Below are 20431 nucleotides of genomic sequence, written 5' to 3' on the forward strand. Positions count from 1 at the left end.
TTGTGCCCTATTCCCATCACAGAGTGTTTGAATATAGAATAATGTTTGAATATAGTAATAATAGGGGAGGCAAAAAAGAAAAAAAGAAAGGGGGGATCAAAAAGGGCAAGCAGGAGTATCCTTGACATTTCTGGCTGTTCTGGAGGCAGTGACACAAATGTTCGTGTCCTCGTGTTTCAAACCATGACCCACTCCTGCACTGCTCCTGTTCCTGGTGTATCTTTGAAAAGTTCTCTCTCTGCCTTTGCCTTTCATGAGTGATGACATTTGCTTAAAAGTTCCCTTTGGGAATGTCAATTTTTCTTCTCTCCTTTTTTGTCTTTCCTTTTTTTTTTTTTTTCCCCTTTCCTTCTATAACAGACCAATGGTTATGAGGAAGACGTGTATGGATCATCCCAGAGTAGAAAATCTAGCAGGGTTAGTAGATTATTTCTATTGCTATAAAATTCTATCACTCCATTTAAGGGGATTAAAGCTAATTAGCAAATTCTTTTTGGCAGTGAAGCAGGTTTTACCTGTCTTGCATGTTGTGGGTTTGGAGTTTGTCAGGCATTGGAGGTACAGCAAGAAGCTGTCTGGGAAATAAAAAAATCAAAAATCAGGCCCTGAGTGGGGAGTCTCAGAAATTGGTACAGAAAGATCTTGGGAGCCAGAACTGCTTTAACTTGTAAACAAAACTGGGTAAAAATTACATTGTGGCAGCACTGGCAGGGAGGATTTCCACATGCTGGAAACAGAATGAGTGCTTTTCAACCTCTGCAAGGTGTTCATGCTGTGCTCTAGTGCAGAATCTCCTCGTTTAGTCCATGCCTTGAGATTTGCATAGTTAAAATGGACTTTGGCTTTTGAATTTTCCCCAAATGCCTGTTGTTTATTTGAATTTTGCTTAACTAAAATGCCTTTGGTTTGGTTTTTTTGTTGTTTTTTTTTTCCTTTATAAACCATATCCTAGGGTTTCTTGAAACGCCTACAGAGCTGAAGAGCCAGTGCAAGTGTTCCCACTTAACTACTTAACATTGATGGACTTTTATTTCTAGTCCAAAAAAGCTTAATTATTAACTCAGTTGTGAGGATGCAGGTCACAATGTTCCCTCCCGTTCCAGCACAACAAGTGTTGTGTGTCAATTACAGCAGCTCCTGGCCCTGCTTTGTTAAATGTTGGGGATTGTGCAAATGAGTTTAAGGGTTGTCCAAGCACAGCCTGGGGGCAGAGGGGGAACTGTTTGGGGTTTGGGGTTTTTTTTCCCCTTTATTTTAACAAAGCCAGACAAAAGCTCAGAGCCTGTTGATCTTTGTGCTATCAGGGCTTCTTAAGAAATTTAGTGGTATGCAGCCTAAAGCTCAGTGTTTAGGCCAAAGATAAACTCTTTTAAGCCTCCATTTGTCCATGTGTTTGAGCAATAACACGCTGAACACGAGAGGGAGTTCAGGGGGTTACTTTGTAGGCATGAAGTTAAGCAGGAGCCTGGATAAACAGTGAAACCTGATATTTCACGTCCATCTAAAATTGTTGCTGCCATATAATTTAGCTGGCATTATGTGGATAAGAGACAATGAAATACTGTTGCTTGAGCTGCTGAAAAAACAGCCTGTCCTGTTGCTGGCACTCTTGCTGGCCCGTTTGAGGAGTTCAAGGAGCTTTATTCTGTAGCACTGGTGATAAATGATGTTCTTACTCTTCACTGACATACTCCAGTGCTCCGAGGACTGCAGGGAGAGCAAAATATCTGCAAGAAAGTCATCCAGGGAGAAGAGATTGTTTGGTTTCCATTTAAATAATTTAAAATCATGCTGGAATTAGCATCTGCAGCGTGGGGGTTTAGTCTGAGTAGGGCTTAATTACAGCAACATCGTTAGTTCCTTGTAGTTCTGTTGCTGTTTGGTTTAATCATTAATTAGGAGGGGGAGGAAAGTTTGGGGTAACTCAGAATAGCTGAAACTTCAAACCAAATTGATGCCAGCCTGGCTGGCACTCACTTTTTAGGAATATTCTCTCCAAAGAGACCAAGCTGAATTCTAAAGATTGTCAAAGTGACAAGGAAAAATGAAAAATAGAAAAATTCTTCAGGACAGCAGGGAAATTATGAATGAGCCTGCTGGCAATGGCTGTTTCCAAAATAGGTGTCCAGTTTTAAGTCACAGAATGGACTGATCTCCATGTGCACACTGCACTTGCAGTGTCATGCCTTGATCCCTTAAATATGATTAATGCCATGTGCCAAATAGTTCACGTGCAGATTGCAAACTCTAAGCAGGAATTAAAGTAATTTCTTAAGGTTCAGGTTTCCTTTCAGTCAAAGCCTTATGGTACAGGCATTGTTTGGGGGGTTTTGGTTTGTGGCTGGTTGTTTCTTGGGTTAGGTTTTTTTTGAAGTTGGACAATGATTTGCCCTCAGCCTGTACCTGTGGTTATTGTGTCAGATCTAAATTTCTGTTTGCTCGCAGTGACAGAATAGAGCAAACAAATTTCTGTAATTTTCCACAGATCTCCCTCCTTTGTGAGGAAGTTAACACCTCCATGGACCACAGTGGCCAGGCAAGGATGAGTTAGGGTTTGTGAGGGGCTGACTGCTGAAAGCAGAGAGCCTTGGCTGTCTAGACCCCCATGAGAAGTGTTTGGAGAGGAAAGGTGTCAGGGAATGGGTGTGAAAGGAGAGCTCTGAGGAGGTGAAGGTGTGAGATCTTTCAGAACAAGCCTTCTCATTAAGATCCCCTAAGTGGACCAAAAGTGCAGGGATGACTGGATGCAAGGCAGAAAGCAGGGAGAGAAGGTGTTGAGTTTAAGGAAGGTGTTTAATGTACACAGTCTCACTTCTTAGAGGAGTTTTCTCCCCACTCAGTCCTGACGTATCTGACAGTGGGCTGCTCACACTTCCTGCTGGGCACAGCCAGCAGTTTTGGTCCCTGGCTTTGCTCTCCATCTCCCAGCATCTCAGCTTCTCCTGGGGGTGTAGCTTACAGGACACAAACTCCTCAGGATGTCAGGAGGAAGCTGATCAGCTCTCTGACCAGTGCATTTTTCCAGTGTTTCAAAGGTCCCACAATTTTCACACATCCTCACAGCTTTAATGCAGTTCTCTCTTCTTTTTGCATCTGTGACCACTTTGACTGCTTTGCAGTTTGTATCACTTAATTTACTTTTTGCTTCCTATTTAAAGGAATAAAGAATGAAGCTGAGTTCTCAAGGAGTTTGTTTTGTTTTTTTTTCTTTGTTTGTTAATGCAGGCTTCCTACTACTCTGACCTGGGTCTCCCCAACAGCAGCTATGCTTCCACATCTCAACTTTCTTCCCAAAATGGAAATTGGGTCTGTTGCCCTCTGGCTTCACCTGGCCTGGACTTAGTTTGGATAATACAACCTCTTGTTCTTAGGAATCAATTCGAACCAGTTGTCGAGAGTCTCTGTAGCTCTTTTTAGTGAAACTTAAAAAAAAGCTCCAAACAAATCCGACCTTTTAAGATTGGAATGAGTAATGGAAAACTGTTTTCAAATGAGCACAGTCAGTTTTCCTTTGCTACTCCTCCCTTTCCTTGTCTGCCATTGGCCTGGAGAGATAAGGGAAATCTTAATTACCTGCAGTTCTCTATTTGAGGCAGCTCCTCTGCCTAGCGTGTCGGTCTGGTGAGCTTGAGAAAATCCAGTCTGCATGACACAAAATTACAGGGAAGCAATTCCCAGAGTGCTGGGAGAACGTCAGTGGAGCTGTGAGACCCCTGGGAGGTTGCATTGTCCCCTGTGTGTGGCAGAGCTGGGTGCCAGCAAGGCTCCAGCAGGGCTCCAGGTCCTGCCTGGGGACACAGCACAGGATGTGGATGGGGCACTGGCAGCAGGACCTGGCCTCAAGCCCTGGGCTGGGCATCACTGCTGGAGTGTCTCTAGCACCCAGCTCTGCCAGACACAGAGTGCTCTGGGTTGTTTAAGTTCTGCATTTTTGGCGGGGATGGTTACTAACACTTGTTTCAGGCTGCTCTGACTGAAACGCTTCTAATTTTTAGTTGTATTAGTTGGGTTTTCTCTACATTTGTGAATAGTGAAACACCCAGGAGATGACCTTACACCTGTGTGAAACACTAACAGTGTGTGCTTTGAAGCACTTCTGTGTAGCTCTTTTTCTGGCTTTGGTTGAAGTGAGGAGAAACCCCAGTTCTGGCTCCTGTACACAAATGTGTGGGAGACAATAACAGCTTAACAACCTAAAATTAAATTTTCTGTTTTGCTTTTGCATACTGTCTGTGTCCTCCCTTCCTGTAGGAAATGCACGTGCCTGCTTGGTATTCTCAGTCTTTGGGAGCAGGGATCTAATGCTTTCATGGTGCACATGACTAATATTCTCTGTACTGGGTTTCCTTCTGTTGTCGTGTAGTGATCCTAATCTCTCACCAAGAGGGTTCATTCTGCTGTAGGCTCCTTTTTTTTCCTGTTGAACTGACTGTGCCAAAACAAAAAGTGTTGTGCTTGTCTCCCCCAGCCCTCCCTGCTGTACAGCGATGCCCTGCCAGCCAGGAGTTACAGGGTTTGTTGTGCTGATGCTCTGGACACCCACACCAGAGCCACTCACTCCCAGCCATGCACATCTTGTCCCCTGCCTCTGTCTGTAATTCCCCTTGGGTGCATTTGTCTCAGCCCCTGGTGTCCCATCCATCTGAATGCCACCTGTGTGATGCTGTTTGTGCACTCCTGGATTTGCTGGTCCTTCCTTTTAATTCCTGTTGGGATTGTGCTCATGGGGTTGTGATGCTGCCAGGGAATTGTCTTCCTCGGTGTCTCTCCAGGAGCAGGACAGAGAGGCAACATCAATTCTTGCTGGTTACTTAACGACTAACAGAAATCTGTCCGCAAATTATTTTTTTTAGACAAATTCCTGCCTTCTTGTTTAAAATGAGCTTCTCAGAATTTTTTCTCAAAGCTTAAAGGTAGAGTTTCCTACTCGCCTTGCATTTCCTGAGCCATATATCTCTGTGGTAAACCGGAGTCTGTCTTAAAATATAATAATTCTTCATTTATTAATTTACTAAACTGGCTGGTGAGTGAAGCTCATCAGGTGGTAAGTGAAGCTCATCACTGCCAGCACCAGCAATGCAGGTGAAACAGATGGGATCAGTGTAAGAATTGATGTAGCCAATAGATAGGCAGTGAAACCATTAAATTAAAGCTGAACTGCAGCCCTGGGAGAAGGGCTGGTGCCGCATCTCGGGGCTGTGTCGGATCCTGCACGCCAGCTCTCCTGGGCTCTTCCCTTGCATGCTGCCTGTGCCTGCAGCCAGGAGCTGTCCCCGTCCTTGCCCTGGGTGAGTGTGTGCCCGTGCAGGCCGAGCCGTGCTGTGCTGTGCTGTGCTGTGCTGACTCTGTGTTCTCATTGTAGGCCTCTGTGTACGAGGAGAGCGTTTACAGCGGGAGCCGCCGCTATAGTGCCCCCAGCTCCCGCGCTGTAAGAGCTTTTCTGCTTTTCCTGCTCTGTCTGTGGCCTTTGCCGGGCTGGGGAGCCTTCAGCTGGGCTGTGTGGCATCTGTAGGCAGCAGGAGTTGGAGCACCACGAGCTTCCATGAGGCAGTGATCAGTGGGAGCTCGTCCCTCTGTGGGACAGGGGATCCGCTTCTGCCGCGCGCTCGGTTTGCAGATAAAACGCCTTGGAAAGGCCATACATGAAATCCTTTGCCCTCCCTGAGACTTAATTCTTCCTGTCAGAACTGAGAAAAATACAAGTTTAAAGCGTAATCAGCCATAAGCGGTGTGAAGTAAATGATTTTTGGGAATATATGGGTTGCTTGGTTTTGTTTCTTGGATTTATAGTCAAATGTGTTTTACATTCATATATGTGACAGTGCTTCCAAAATGTGTGTTCTTGAGAGTGGAGGGCTCTCTCATAGATAGGGAGCAGCAATATAAGGAATGACCATATAAATTGTTTATTTTCAAAAAAGAAACTCCAGGAGTTGCTTTACAGATTAAAAGGCAGAAAATGCCTTCATATCTCCTCTGTGAGCGTTTGGGCCATCTGCTGCTGTTGTGTCCACCTGGGGAAAAAAAAATAAATAAAAAAAGCCAATCTCTTTAGATTTCTCAGTCCTCCTCCTCTGTGGGCCCACTGCTCATTCTGCCTCTCATCCCTGAACCCAACCAACCAAAAAACCCCAGCAAACAAATAAGCACCATCTAAGGCCCTAAGAGTGAAAAGCCTCGAGACAGAGCACTGATGTTAACTTCAAACATCACATTTTTATTAGCTTGGAGGAGGAAACACTTTCAGGAATGCTTACTGAGCACTTGTTAGTCCTTCAAGAGCTGTGCCATCCTCTTGCCACCCCACTGATTCACATCATTTACAGCAAACCTATCAGCCCAAAACCTGTTTTCATGTCTTTTACGGGCTATCAGTGGCATGAGGAGTAAAACCCTCCATCCCCATCCCACCCTGAGCCACCCACAGGTATTTATTTGTGTGTAACCCAGCCTTTCCAGTTCCTGGAGTAATGAGAGAGTTGGAGCAGGAGGGGTTTGCCTCAGGGGCAGCGACCTTGTCACAACACCTGTGGTTGTTTTGATGCTTCTGAACCTTGCAGCACTTTTAACCTGGAGAGGGAGTGTCACCTGGGGTGGCTGTTCCCAAAAAATGTTTTTGGCACAGCAGGTGGATGCAGGGGGTGAGGCTGAAAGTGGCCTTGCTTGGTCACAGCCACTTCCACAGCCAGCTCTGCAGTGCACAGGGAGCAGCTCTGGAATAAATAGGGCCTGGAAACATTAATATGGGACTCATCAGTAGTTACGACTTTTTCCCTGTCACACACAAAATTTCAAATTTCTTCTAAATCCTTCTTTTATTAAGCAAAAAACACTGCAGTGACCAAACAAAATCTGTATTTTTACTTCAGTGCTTTTTGCCTTTAATTTAGGAATTATTGTGTGACTGACAGTGGTTGGAAAGAGTTTTATACTGTGCATATGAAATGAAGATCGGGTGCACAAAGCCAGTGTAGGACACAGAGTCCCACAGTGGTTGGGGTTGGAAGGGACATTAAAGGCCACCTGGGCAGGGTCACCTTCCACTCTCCCAGGCTGCTCCAAGCCCTGTCCAGCACTGACCATCCCAGGATGGAATGCCTGGAAGCATTCAAGCCCCAGCTGCTCTGGACCCCCTGTGCCAGGCCCTCCCTCGGGGTGCTCCGAGGGCCCTGCCCTGCCCGAGGGCTGTGCCCCTTGCACGGGATGTTTTGTGGGCAGTGCCTGACCCTGTGCTTGTGCTTTGGCTGGGGTTATTTCCAGCTTGCCCTCTCACCAGTCATTAGTGCTGCAAGCTTAATTTACAGGTGATGCTGTGTTGCTGTGACTAATGATGATGGAGCAGTATCATTAGTCACAGCATCACCAAAGTGCAATAATTGTTCAGATTTCTGTGTGTTTGTATCTAAGAAACAGTCCTAATCAGCTCTGAAATAAAATCATTATTTCCAGTGTAAGTTTTAGTTCTGTTTCCCTGATGCTTTAAACTTTTATTTCCCTGCTCCATTTCTACTGCATTAAAGCCTCTGGAAATAAAACAGAATGGACACGTTCCTTGTCCTTTTCAGCAACCAGCCAGCCCTGTCCTGCATCTCTGCTTGGATGTTTCCTTTAAAAAAAAGCTACAAGACTTTCCTTGGCAGAAAATGAGGACTGCAGGTGCTGGAAAACCAGGAGAGAGACTCAGTCTCTGAGCTGGGCTCAGTTTTTACTTTAATCCCCTCACAGATGGATGTTTTTTTCTTTCATTTTATATGTGCACAATGTTGGGAAGATGGGAAAGTGATTCACCAGAGAGCCTCAGAGCTCTTGGAAAGTAGTAGGATGGAGGCTTTTGTAGAGAAACTGAATTGTTTGCTTGTCACTGGTACCTGAAGAGATATAAATACATTATTAGTATTCTAAGAATTGAGTCAAAACTCTACTTGAACTGGCAGTGGAATTACTGCTTGCCTTAATTTTCAAATTAACAATTCTCTGTTTTTCACTGCTGTTCCTTTGTCCAGCTGCATGTAACCAATTCTTTAACTAATTTCAGATGTGATGCTGTACATCCTCTCCTGCTTCCCTTGCCAGTTCTAATGGCTTTCTCTTTTCTCTGCCTGCTGTTCCTGGTTTTCCTGCTGCAGCCTTCCGAGTACAGCTGCTACCTTGGTTCGGGATCTCGGGCATCCTCCAGAGCCAGCTCTGCTCGGGCCAGTCCAGTGGTGAGCTCCTCTATTTCTCTTTGCCCCTCAGCTCTTTTATTCCTCTCTCCTTCAAGGTCTTTTTTTTGTACACTGTCCCTCCTGAGTTTCTTGGGGTGTTAATTGGACCTTCTGGGCAGTGCTTAAGACAAAGAAACCAGAGGGGAAATTGCAAAACTGATGTGATTTCTCTGCAGATGCATGCTTTTACAACAGAAAGTGCACTTGGGACTCTCATGACAATGCTATGTTTGCTTTAAATGGAGAAAAAAAGCCCAGCAAGGTTATTGTGGAAAAGACTGGGTTGTTGCTTGGAGTGCTGTGTCTCCTTTGGGGAGCAGGGAACCCTAAATCTTCCTGCAGCAGTCATGCAGTTCAGTTTCTCTCCAATGAGCAGTATTTTGGTGCAGAGCTGCAGGGCTCTCCAGAGGTTGGATTTGAGCATCTTTGTGGGACTGCGGAGTGCCAGGCACTGCAGACTTCAGCATGGTGAAGTGCTAGAGGGATAAGGAACACCCAGCACAAACCAGGGCTGAGCAATGCTCAAGGGCTAATGATGCCTCAGGGTTTAGCTTTTATAATTTTCAGATTCTGTGCTGCTTTAGTGTGTGGGTCTGGTCTTCACATTAGGGCATGGTGAGCTCTCTGCACAGAGTAGGGAGACAAAACAATTCCTTCTCTAGCTGGGGACCAAGGACAAATGACCCAAATCTCAGGCCCAAGGGGATAAACAACATGGACTGAAGAGAGAAAAACAAGAAAGATGGGACTTCATAGGCTAAAGCTGTAATTGGACAATTAACCTCCAATATGGAAATAGAACTGATAAAAGTGAGAGACCCCATGACCACTTGTCCATTTTGTGACCATTTTGGGTTCATCTTGGGTGCAGCCCTGGCTGGGCTCTTGCACTGCCCAAGGTGCATCCATTGAGGTCTTTTAATAAATCCCTGCTTTATTCTTTAGCTCTGTCCAGCCTCTGTTCCAGGACAGCCTTCACAAGGCATCACTAAAGGCTTGGCCACCGTTGCTTTTAGGGGGTTTCTGTCTTTATTTTTAATGACACATTGTGCTTTCTCTCTGTGGCTGGTCCTCTCTGTGGCTGTTTCCAGCTCTGGGTATCTTTCTGATTTATTTCCAAGCATGGGGACAGCTGCTGAGTGCTCTAGGATGTCTGGTAGAGGAAACGTGCAGCTTACAGTAAACTAAAATATAACAACATTAATTTGCCACAGAGAGTGAGTTTTGGAGTCTGCCATTTGAAAACTGATGCAACAGAGCTGTGTGCTCTGAAGTTTTGGTGCTCCAAGGGTACATTCACTTTTTAAAATTATTAAAAAACAGAGGGATTTTCATTGGATACTGTATGGCAGCCGGTGAGCTATAAATAAATCAGTGTTTTAATTAGCTCCTGAACCCGAGTCCCTGAGCTATGAGTTCTTACAGAATATAACTTGTATTAGTAATACATCTTAAATGCCTTTGCAAAGTGAATTTCAATTACCCCCAAAGCAAAAACTAACCAGAATAAACAGGAATTCCATTTCAGTTCTGTGAGGGCAGTAAGAGCTGGGTACCCACACAGTGCAGCTGGTTGCCATCAGGTGTTTTCTGTGTGCCAACTGAGTCACTCCTGCAAGCTGCCTACGGGAATCACGGGGTGCTGGGAGGTGCAAGGGAGGTTTTGGGCTTTAAATTCCCTCCTTACACTTTGGCCTCCTGGTATGCAAGTGGCTGGAGATGCTGTGCTGAGTCAGCACCAAGCTGAGTCTGCTCTGCAGGGAGCCAGCAGGCACTCCTTAAATTACCTTTCTTTGCTTTAATTAGTGGTTTATTGCCCGCTGTGAAGAGCTTCCCCTGTCTCTGTCACCTTGAAGAAGTGCAGAGTTGATGTCATAGTGAGTCCAGCTGATCCTGAAAGTTCTCGTTGCTACACAGGGTCAATCCAGCAGCACCTTGTGATTATCATTTTTTTTTTTTTCCTGCATTAAACAGACATTGCTTTTCCTGTAGCTCAGAGGGAGGGATCACTTTTACTGACAACCTTCAAAGTCTTCTTGTAGAGTTTTCAGTCAGGTACTTGAGAGCAGAGAATGATTCCATGGAACTTTCTAAATTAAAGCATACAATAGCTTGTCACTGCAGCTCTGAAATTTTTTTCCTCAGAGTTTTGTTACCCCCTCCTGAACACTGAGCAAAAATCAGCAGTAGTTTTCCTGCAGTGGTTTTCCTGCTGTGCACAGCTTTGCTAGCTCGTGTTCTCATTTGTTGCCATGTTGGTAATACAGTCAAAGGCAGGAAGATATTTAAACACAATGTGTGAATATTTATCTTTGCAGCTATTTTAAGAATTCACTATATCTGAATGAAGTTTGCTGTTTGTTTATTTTTCTTTAACATTTTTCATGTTATCCCACTGGCAATTATCTGCTGTCCTTGCAGTTACTGCAGATATGCAAATATGTTGTTTAATATTAAACCATCCTCACATAAAGTACAGATCTTAACACTACTGAGAGCAAACATCAGATATTTCTGTACAGGTGGGCCTGAGCTCTCAGCATGTTTTGGCAGAGCTGGACTTTTAATATGAATTGCAGGAGTTTTGTTATTTTTCTTTTCTAAATCAAGAAACTACTAGTGAAAAGCAATTATTTCTAAATCTGAAACAGGCTCGGGATGCAACAGTATTTGTCTGAGGGCTCTCTAAGGCAAAGCAGGCAAAACAAGAGGAGAGGGCAGGTTTTGCTATGCTGGGATGATGATGATGGTTCATCCTTCCTCTCCCTTCTTGTGGAGCCTCAGGCAGCAACACAAGCAGTGAGAGTTCAGCCTGAGCACACACAGAGCTGCAGAATATCCAGAGCTGGAAGGGACCCACAGTGATCATCAGTCCGAGCCCTGCACAGACACCCCAACAATCCCACCCTGTGCATCCCTGGGGGTGCTGTCCACTGGCAGCCTGGGGCTGTGCCCATTCCCCTGGCAGTGCCCAGCACCCTCTGGGTGCAGAACCTTTCCCTGATCTCCAGCCTGACCCTGCCCTGACACAGCTCCAGCCATTCCCTGGGTTCTGTCCCTGTCACAGGGAGCAGAGACTGGAGCTGCCCGGGGGAGGAGGATGTCAGCCATGCTGAGCTCTGCCCTCACTCCCCTCTGCTCCAGCTGAACAAACCAGCTGCCCTCAGGTGCTCCCTGCAGCCCCTTCCCTATCTTCTGTCCCTCCTTTGGAGGCTCTCTAACAGCTTTAGATCTTATCTAGAACTGCCCCCAGCACTGGAGGTGAGGCTGCCCCAGCCCAGAGCAGACTGAACAATCCCCTCCCTGGCCTGGCTGGCACTGCTGGGTGATCCCCAGGACAGGGATGTCCTTCCTGGCTCCAGGCACTGCTGGCTCAGATCCAACTGGCCACGGACCAGGACTTCCAGACCCTGCTGCTCTGCGGGCTCTCACTCCCCAGTGTGTCCCTGCACCCAGGGCATACCCCAGTGCCCAGCTGTGAGCACCTTTTGCCACTGGCAGACACTTACTGTGCTCTCACCAGAAATAAAATGAAGACACTGACAGACTTAATTGTGGTGGAGGCACTTATGAAGCTTTGCCTTCTCTCTGCCTGCAGAGTTAGGGTAGGTTGTGTCCTAGCCCTGCCTCTGACAGTCTGGATGTGCTCTGGGCCCCTCTGGAGTGAGGATTTGCTGCAGTGCTAACTTGCATTTCTGGGACTGATAAGTTTGTTTAGGCAGTGACGTTCAGCATAGCACTCATTCCTGAGAGAGGATTCTTCTCACAAACCCTCCTCAGACCTGACAAATTTCAGCAGTGGTTTTCCCCTGCTGCCTTTGAAAGGCTTGTTGCTAATTGCTGGAGCTCAGGTGGCTCTCAGAGAAGCAGCAGGAATTCTTACTGCCTGCCCCAGCCCAGCTGATCAGACTGGTAAGATGGGGGTTGGAGGGGTTGTACTGACTGCACTACCTCTTTTCTTCCTCTTAATTCCAGGGTTTGTAGCTACCATCCTGTGTTAAGCTCTAGCCTAACAATTTTTCTCTGCTGTGGGCCATATTTGCATTTCAAGCTGTGCTGTGCTACTTTAAGGGCAGGAAATGATCTTAATTTGATTTGTCACCAAAAATCCCCCTTTCGTGAGGAAGTTGAGCTAAGTGTAAGATCTAAGCGGGGACAGCCACATACTGAACACTGAAGCTGTTCTGATTCCCAAGCATGGGACATGGCACAGGCAGAGCAATTCCAGGCTTCCCTTCCCTGGCCTTGTCCAGGAGCCTGCAAACTGGAAACTGTGCCTCAGTCCTGGTCTTTCACTGAATTCAAGATCCCTGTGCTTGCAGTAGGTGTTTGGTTGGATGCTCTGTGGCAGTGCTGCAGGAACTCATTTTGGACACTCCATTGGTGGCAAAGAGCTTCACCCTAAAAGGGTTAACCCTTTTAATCCATGGAAAACAGGCACTTTAGCCATATAAAGGCTTGTGGGGTGATCTTGCTCGTGTTATGTTTCCAGCTGTGGTGAGCTCTGATATTGCTGACATTTTTGTAATGTGGCTCTGGATTTATTCTGAAATTGCTGTCAGAAGAGGCTGAACTCTGATCCCACTGCACTTACTTTGCAGAGAGCAGCCAAAACAAAGATATGCGTGCTGGAGTTCCTCAGAAAATTGCTTCCTTTTCCTGCTTTTTATGCACTGAAGTACAAATTGCCCAGTTGTTGGTGGAGAGGAAGATAATCTGTGATTAGAGACAGACCCATACCCTTGTGCAAATGAGAAATGGTAGTGTTGTGTAAATTAAAGGTACCATTAGGTGAATCCCTGTTTAAATCTCCTTTTCTGGCAAGTATTCTGTCAGTCCTTTATGTTTGTGGATGGAAAAGTCCCAAAACCAGGATATTTTTATGAAGGGCTGTGTTAAATAGGCTGAAAAGAAATGCTGGGGACATGTCAAGGTGGAGAAGTTCTTTTCAGCCTATTTAACAATTGCAGTGTTCTTGATTGAATGCTAATACAGAAGCTAAGTGTTTGGGGCAAGAATTCTGTACTACTTCAAATAAACATAAACATTTCTCTCCTGACCTTCCTCTGTCTCATTTATTGCTGAATCAACTGCCAGAGGGCTTGGGGGGAACTGAGGGAAGGATGGAAACCTGGAGGTCCCTCTGGTGGCTGATTACTTTAGGAAAAATTTATCCTTTTAAAGGGTACTGTGAATATATTAATCCAAACATGAGCACGATGAAAGCTGTATAAAATATTCATCTAAAGTAAGTTTCTCTCTTTGTACAAGACAGATTTTGGTGTATATGTGCCCTGTAACCATAAAATTAAACACTGCTTATTTCAGCCTGGATTTTTGCTTAGAAAAGTGTCATGTAGCAGAAGGCATCTGTGTATTGTAAGGATGTTATTTTGGTGTGAAGAACTGTTTTTTCTCGAAATTGATGGAGTTTTAAGTGTTAATATTTAAATTAATTATTAGGGATAGTTACTGGTTTTGAGGAGAAACTGCTCTGAGTGTGGCATTCATGGCACTGAGTGGATGAAAGATGAAGATGAAATCTGGTTTGTTTCCTTAACCAGCTCAATTTTAGATGTTACTTAACAGCTTTCATTATTATAGATTATGCCCCATCAGAGTCATTATTTAAGACAGTTTTGCAATAAAGGTGTAGCAGGCTTCACAGGTGTGGTTGTGAGTGCTCTGAGTAGAAACACTCACCGTAGTCACGTCTCTCACCACATTGTCTTCAGCACTCCCCTCTGTAAATGCAAGCTTCTGTTTGACCCATGTGATGCATCATTAAAACAATATCAATGTTTTCTCCCTTCTTTATTTTCCTAAAAACTGGGTTTGCACTTTGTTCCAGAAAATAGAGGCCACTGTGCAAATGGCTGGAGGAAAATAAGTGTTTTGAGTTGTGCCCTGTAGGACAGATTTTGCAGAGGCTGCACACAGATTTCCAGAGGTACATGTGTGTGGACACACCAATCTTTTGTCACATGCCATTACTGACACTGCCACAGCTGTCTTGATAAACAACAACACAGTGTTTGGCCAGGCTAGAAGGCTGCCAAATCCAGCACTTGGAGCTGTCTGGCATGAAAATAAAAAGCTGTTTGCACAATTCAGTCCATCTTGTTCTTGGTCTGGGCTGAATTGTCTGCCTTCATTAATGACCCTCTCTTACTGCCTCCAAATTCAGAGATTTGAGGGGTTTTTCCCTAAATATTTTACCTATTCAGTGTCTTTGCAAGTTTATATCTAGTGCTTTAAGTCTGGCTTATTTTGCTTTGAAGCCTCAGACTTAAGTTTTCTTAATGCTAATTTATAGGGAATTTTAGCTGTGAGATGTCAGTGTGAAAAGCTGATTTGTAACAGGTACCTCACAGTTATGAGATTTTTTTTTAATAGGGTTACATAGTAATATGAAGAATAACGAGTGAGATTATCCCCATATTGTTCTATAAGAAAAGAAAAAAACTCCAAACAACTGTGCCAAATGTGTACTGACTAGGAAGAGATGTAGGCTTTGAGTGTGTTTTCAATGGAAATTACCAACTTAACCCCAATTATGCCCTGCCTTCCCCTGAATCAGGTCTGTCCTGATTGTTTTTCCATTAGTTTCTAAAACACTGTTCCCTTTGGCAATTAGGCTCTTCTTGGTCTGGGGAAGACATTAATTTTTCTAGGAGACTTTTGGGAAACCAACTGTGCTGAATGTCCCAAGAAGAATTCAGGTTTTGTTGAGTTCTGCTGAGTTTGTAATTTCATTCAGTCCTTTTTACACTTAGTTCCATTTTAAATGGAGATGTTCTCTAACTTTTAAACCTTTCAGCTGTCTGCATCCATGGTAATTTTCTGTCCTCCTAAATGCTGCTTTCTCACTGTTTGGGTTCTTCTAGACTAGTTTTGGTACAGGACCTCTCTTTAAATTAGTAAATAGCTGTGAAATACTGAAACCCTAAAAGAGCCATTTATTTATACTTTGGACAGATCCCTGATTTTTGATTTAAGGGTCATTTTTGTAGTCTAGGATCTTTTCTTGAAGTTGCAGTTGCTTGTCTTGAGAGAGGAGTATTAACCACAGGTTTGAAGCTTTAGATTTCAAGTCTAACTTGGTACCTTGTTTTTTGGGACGGGGAGGATGTGGTGGCATTTCTGGTATATTACTGCTTTCTCTTACCCTTTATTGATTCTATTAATGATTCCTTCTCAATCTCTTTTTTACAGATTGAGGAAAGGCCAGAAAAGGACTTTGAGAAGGTAAGAAAGATCTTATCAATTATTCTGAGAATAGTGTTTGTTCATTCATTTCGGTGGGTACAGCTTGCCATGAGTGCACAGAAATCTCCTCTAAAATCCATTGTGAGGCAAAAATTTGAATTTCTGGAGCCTTCTGCTGCAGCATTTTTGAAGATTAACTTTTCAGCTCCCTCCTTACTCAATGTTAAGTAGCTGACCTTCAACAGCAGTTGTCTGAAACTGCTTTAGGCTGAGCCACACAAACACTGTGTGTGTGTTTGTTAGATCTTAGTAATGAGACTCAAGTTATTTATGTAAAAATAAATAAATCATCATAATAAAAGAGGAGGCTACTACATTAACCCTGAGTACAGTCAAACAGCTCATGTGGCCACTGCTGCAGAGTAAATAAATATCCAGAAAGGAGAGGAGCTTCCAAAGCTTCCATAGAATGTATTATTACAAGTTTTGAAAATGTCTGGCAGGCTGATACTAGCCCCTAAAGACTTTCTCCAATTAAGAATTAACAGTTAGAAGCTAAATTATGCAAACTCCTATTGCAGTATTATTTAAATACTTCTGATCTGCCTGTTCTCATTAGTTTCCCTTGTTAAATCTTGATTTTGATTTTTTACTTCTTGGAAAGTTTGATTTTAATCAAAAGCGCATAATTTAGAACTGCGAGAATTGGTGTAATGTGTGTATAAAGAAAAAAAAAAAGAAAAGGGAAAAGCTACAAACCCATAATTTATGTGGAAAAGAAAGTTCTGAGCAGTTTATGTGTGTGTGATTGTAGGGAGCACGAACTGTCTCAAGTTTATCAGCAGCTACCTTGGCTTCTCTGGGAGGGACATCTTCACGGAGAGGCAGTGGGGACACGTCCATCTCAGCTGACACAGAGGCATCCATCAGGGAAATCAAGGTGAGGGATGCTTAACCTAGAAGAAATTAGGGAATATCCTTCAGGCTCCTTCCCAGGAAGGAGCTGGGGCAGTGAATCGGGTGCTGGAAGGAGAAGCTTTGCTGGAGATGTCTCCCAGATGGGACCAGTTGTAAAAGGCACCTCCCAGCCTGAAGCAGGGAATGGGAGGAGGGTGGAGATGGCACACTGCACTCGTGGAGAGCAGAGGAGAGAGTCTGGGACAGAGGGTGACCATCACTGAAGGGACAGAGGAGGGCTGGCATTGCCAGAGCCTTTGAACCTGCGCCTCGTCCTTAACGCTGAAGATTCTGTTTTTTCCAGCCAAGAGAAGCAGAATTAGCCCAAACTCCTGACCATGAAATCTGGTTGTCTGGCAAGGCCTCAGCTTAGGGTCAGAGCCCTTAAGGTGTGTGGGAGAGGTGTTGGGAGCAGCACCTTGAGCACTGCTTGTCCCTCCCAGCTGCACCCTGCCCCGTGGTGTCACTGACCTTTCTCGCCGTCTCCCCCAGGACATCTATGAGTTAAAGGACCAGATTCAGGATGTAGAAGGCAAATACATGCAGGGGCTGAAAGAGCTGAAGGTACTGGTGTGTGAGCATTAACCCTGGCCCCAGTGGGAGCCCAGAGCTGCCCTTGCATGCTGTTCTCCTGGGAACTGTGTGCAGTGTCTCATTAACTGGCAAACTGTTCTGACTGGGGGGGTTGTGGTGAGAAATGCTTCCAGGTGTGCCCTGAAAGGGTGCTGGTTGCTACTGCTCCTTGTCTTTGCTGGTTTGAGGAGGTCCTTGTTTTGCTAGCAAATTAAAATTATTTGGGGTTTTTTCCTAATCCATGAAACCTTCCAGTATTGGGAGATGAACTAGAACTCATCTCCTACAGTACTAAAATATAAGTTTAGAACCTTGTCTGGTTCTCTTTTTATAATGTGAGGTGTCATTTTGGTTTCATCTTTAGATGGCAGAAGACACCCTTAAACAATTCTTGCCACAAAACTCCATTTATCAAAGCCTATTACATGAAGAAGGAATGCTGAAGCTCTTACTGCTTCCATGAAGCCATAAATACATTTTGTAGAAACAAAATGTATTTTGTTTATAAATACAACAATAAATACAACAACCAGCATGTACCTCCATGTACTACCCACCTCCTAAGTGAGCAGTGACACGAGCTGTGGCTTTTTGGAAAAGGCAAATAGATAAATTCAACATTTGCCAGCATTAATTGCTGATTTTGTCATCAGCTCAGTGCTGACTGATGAAGGTGTTGCCATCTAAGTGAGTTTTCAATGAGTAGTTAGGCCCTTTTTTGGTAAAATTTGGGTTTTCTTCTGGTCACTGAGTAGCAGATAGAGCAAAATAATCACACTGCATAAAAATGTTTCAATCCATGTCCCTTAGACTGCCTTTTGGGGTGATTTGGACCTAATCTGCACTGTTTGATGCTAAAACACCAAGACGTGGCATGCTGAAGGGGTGGAACAGAAGATCCTTAACTTTTTCCTTGCATACACTTCCTTTCCAGCTCTTTTCTGAGCTTTCCAAATCCTGGTGGCTTTCCTGTGCTTGGTATTTCTCATCTGGAGCTGGAAAGTGCCCCAAAACACAGTCAAGCATTTGGAACTGAACAAATTCATGTCCTAAAAGACAAATTATCTCATTTGTTAATAGAAATGTCAATTAAACTGATTTAGTCTTTGCCACTGTCATCCTTAGTTCTATTATCAGCTGAGAAAGGAAGTGTATGAAACTCACCCATACTTCAGTTGAAATAATTACAATTACACAAGTAATAATTAAAATTATACAAGTTCCAAGAGAAATTGTTTGATCTGTAAACTAAAATGTTGACACGTGTGTCCTCTCCTTGTTTGCACATTTACACTCCTTTGTTTATATAACCCTTTGTTTATATAACTCTTTTATTTCTTTATTAAAATCAAGTAATGCAAAGTTTGTCTGCATAAATGAAAAATTATGCTAATCTTTATTTTACCATCGTTTGTTGTTATACTCAGTATCTTATATTCAGGTCAAGCTGACAGAAGGGGTTTTCAGGATACTGGGAATTGTATCTTAGAGAGTAAATTTGTAAAGAAGGGGTGTGATATGGAAAACCTAATGGGAAATCACACATCAGGTCACAAAAGCTGCAGCTTTCTCTTCCCAGTGAACCCTGAGTCAGTATTTAAGGATTCCCACACTGCAAGGATCTCTGAAATCAGTATGAAGTGGGTGTTAATCTGCCTTGATTTCAGGTCTCAGATCATCCAAAGTGATCCTAAATCAAGGCCAGTTCACCTTTAAAAAAAAAAAAAAATCCCAACTTGCCATGTTCAGCAGCAGCTTAGAGCTGCCAGTGTGCAGGGGCAGGGGGAGGAGGGAGAAGCAGGAAAAGCGGGAAGGCAGGAGCTGAAGCAGCAGAGCACAGGAAGCCTTGGATCCGTGCTGAGGTAAGGCTGCTTGCTTGGGAGCACAAGCCTGGTGGGCACACAGCAGGTTTTGTCACCTTGGGACAGCTGGGAAGCCTCCAGCACAGGATTCGTGCTGCTTTCCATAGGCAAACTTGTGCTTTGGTGCTTTATTTCCTCACTGAAGGTCTCGGTTGGCAGAGTGTCCTCCTTCATTTCTGCCTCTGACCGGGGTTGCTTATTCTCTGCAGGACTCTCTAGCTGAAGTTGAGGAGAAATACAAGAAGGCTATGGTGTCAAATGCTCAGCTGGACAATGAGAAAACCAATTTCATGTACCAGGTGGACACCCTGAAGGATGCGCTCTTAGAGTTAGAGGAACAGCTGGCAGAATCCAGGAGGCAATATGAAGAGAAAAGTAAAGTATGTAAAGAGCTCTGGCATGGGAAAAACAGGGAGAGGTTTGGAGGGGGGTATAGAGCTTTGGGAGAAGGCAGCTAAATTATTATTCAATATTTTTAGTTACTGGTTTAATTAGTATTAAGTGAAATACCAATTTGTTGTGTACTTGTGATCATACAAATGAGAATTTTCCCTAAGCCATTTCTGAAGAAGGGGAGAAATGTTCTGGCTGGTAAAGGCTATATTGATAATATCACATCTCCTTTTATATTCCATCTCTAAAGTAAGTTCATAGGGTTTGTCCATAGGGACTTCTCTGGAGCAGTTTTGCACACAAAGGTGTCTCCAGGCAGCCTGTGGGAGAGTTGTGCAGTTCAGACAGTTCATGGTTAAATGTTGAATTAATCTTTACATTTATTCAGCAGCTGACAGTGATTTGGTGTTAAATAATAAAACTGGGGCTTGTTTTCAGAACTGCCTTCTTGTAGCTTGGGACATTTGACTACACCCCACTTCAAAACACAGTTCCTGAAAGATACTGTGTGGGTTTTATTCTTTTTATTTAAAAGTCCAGCTAACTTTCGGTACATGGCCATGTGGGAAGAGTGGGTTAAATTCCCATCCATTCATCTGTGCAGTCTGAAGGACTGGAGTGTAAAAGCTCTTCAGCCTGCTGCTCAGCTCATGAAATGGGCTAAATGATGTCTATCACTTCTATATTTGGTGCAATAATAGCATCTTGGAAAAAGGACAAACTCGTTAAAAATTGCACTCTTGTGGGATTGTGATTAGAGGGATATTCAAGAATTACATTGCAGTAAGCATTTCCTTTGTGTTTGGGTTTATTTTCCTCTTTTCGATGGGATGCTATTTTTGATTAATATTAATCTTGTGAATATTTCATTATTCACAGGAATTTGAGAGGGAGAAGCACGCTCATAGCATATTGCAGTTTCAGTTCATGGAAATCAAAGAGGCTTTGAAGCAGAGAGAAGAAATGCTTGCAGTAAGTAACTGCTTTTTTCTTTTAATGGCTTCTTTGGTACATTCCCAAGTAGCAGTGGAGTGGAGAATGTGAGGCATGGAGAATTTTATTCCCTATTCAAGTTTCTCACCAGAAGAAATGTTAGTGTTTCAGGCCAAACAGGTTCAGAGCTGACTCATGCAAAGAGTACTTTCCTAAGTATTACCTTATTGTTCCTAAGTATTGCATTTTGGACAGCTGTTTGTGGAGATGCAGATGAAAATAACAGAACTGTGTAACTTG

General features: G+C 43.9%; 1 protein-coding gene across 28 annotated transcripts in view; it reads left to right on the forward strand.

Moving 5' to 3' along the window:
- The window catches only part of LRRFIP1 (LRR binding FLII interacting protein 1), a 102840-nt gene that overhangs the window by 64658 nt on the left and 17751 nt on the right, over positions 1 to 20431 (forward strand). For 11 of the 28 annotated variants that reach the window (XM_064433570.1, XM_064433571.1, XM_064433546.1 and 8 more), the window contains 9 exons: positions 361 to 417; positions 3226 to 3306; positions 4469 to 4513; positions 5363 to 5428; positions 8127 to 8204; positions 15420 to 15452; positions 16228 to 16353; positions 19015 to 19185; positions 20078 to 20170. In XM_064433570.1, coding sequence (XP_064289640.1) covers positions 361 to 417; positions 3226 to 3306; positions 4469 to 4513; positions 5363 to 5428; positions 8127 to 8204; positions 15420 to 15452; positions 16228 to 16353; positions 19015 to 19185; positions 20078 to 20170 — 750 coding nt within the window. Of the gene's footprint in view, positions 1 to 360; positions 418 to 3225; positions 3307 to 4468; positions 4514 to 5362; positions 5429 to 8126; positions 8205 to 11987; positions 12117 to 15419; positions 15453 to 16227; positions 16354 to 16862; positions 16935 to 19014; positions 19186 to 20077; positions 20171 to 20431 lie in introns of those variants that run through there. The other 17 variants (XM_064433565.1, XM_064433567.1, XM_064433566.1 and 14 more) reach the window with 9 other exon arrangements.

This window comes from Passer domesticus, chromosome 10 (genome assembly GCF_036417665.1).
Source record: "Passer domesticus isolate bPasDom1 chromosome 10, bPasDom1.hap1, whole genome shotgun sequence".
NCBI lineage: Eukaryota > Metazoa > Chordata > Aves > Passeriformes > Passeridae > Passer > Passer domesticus.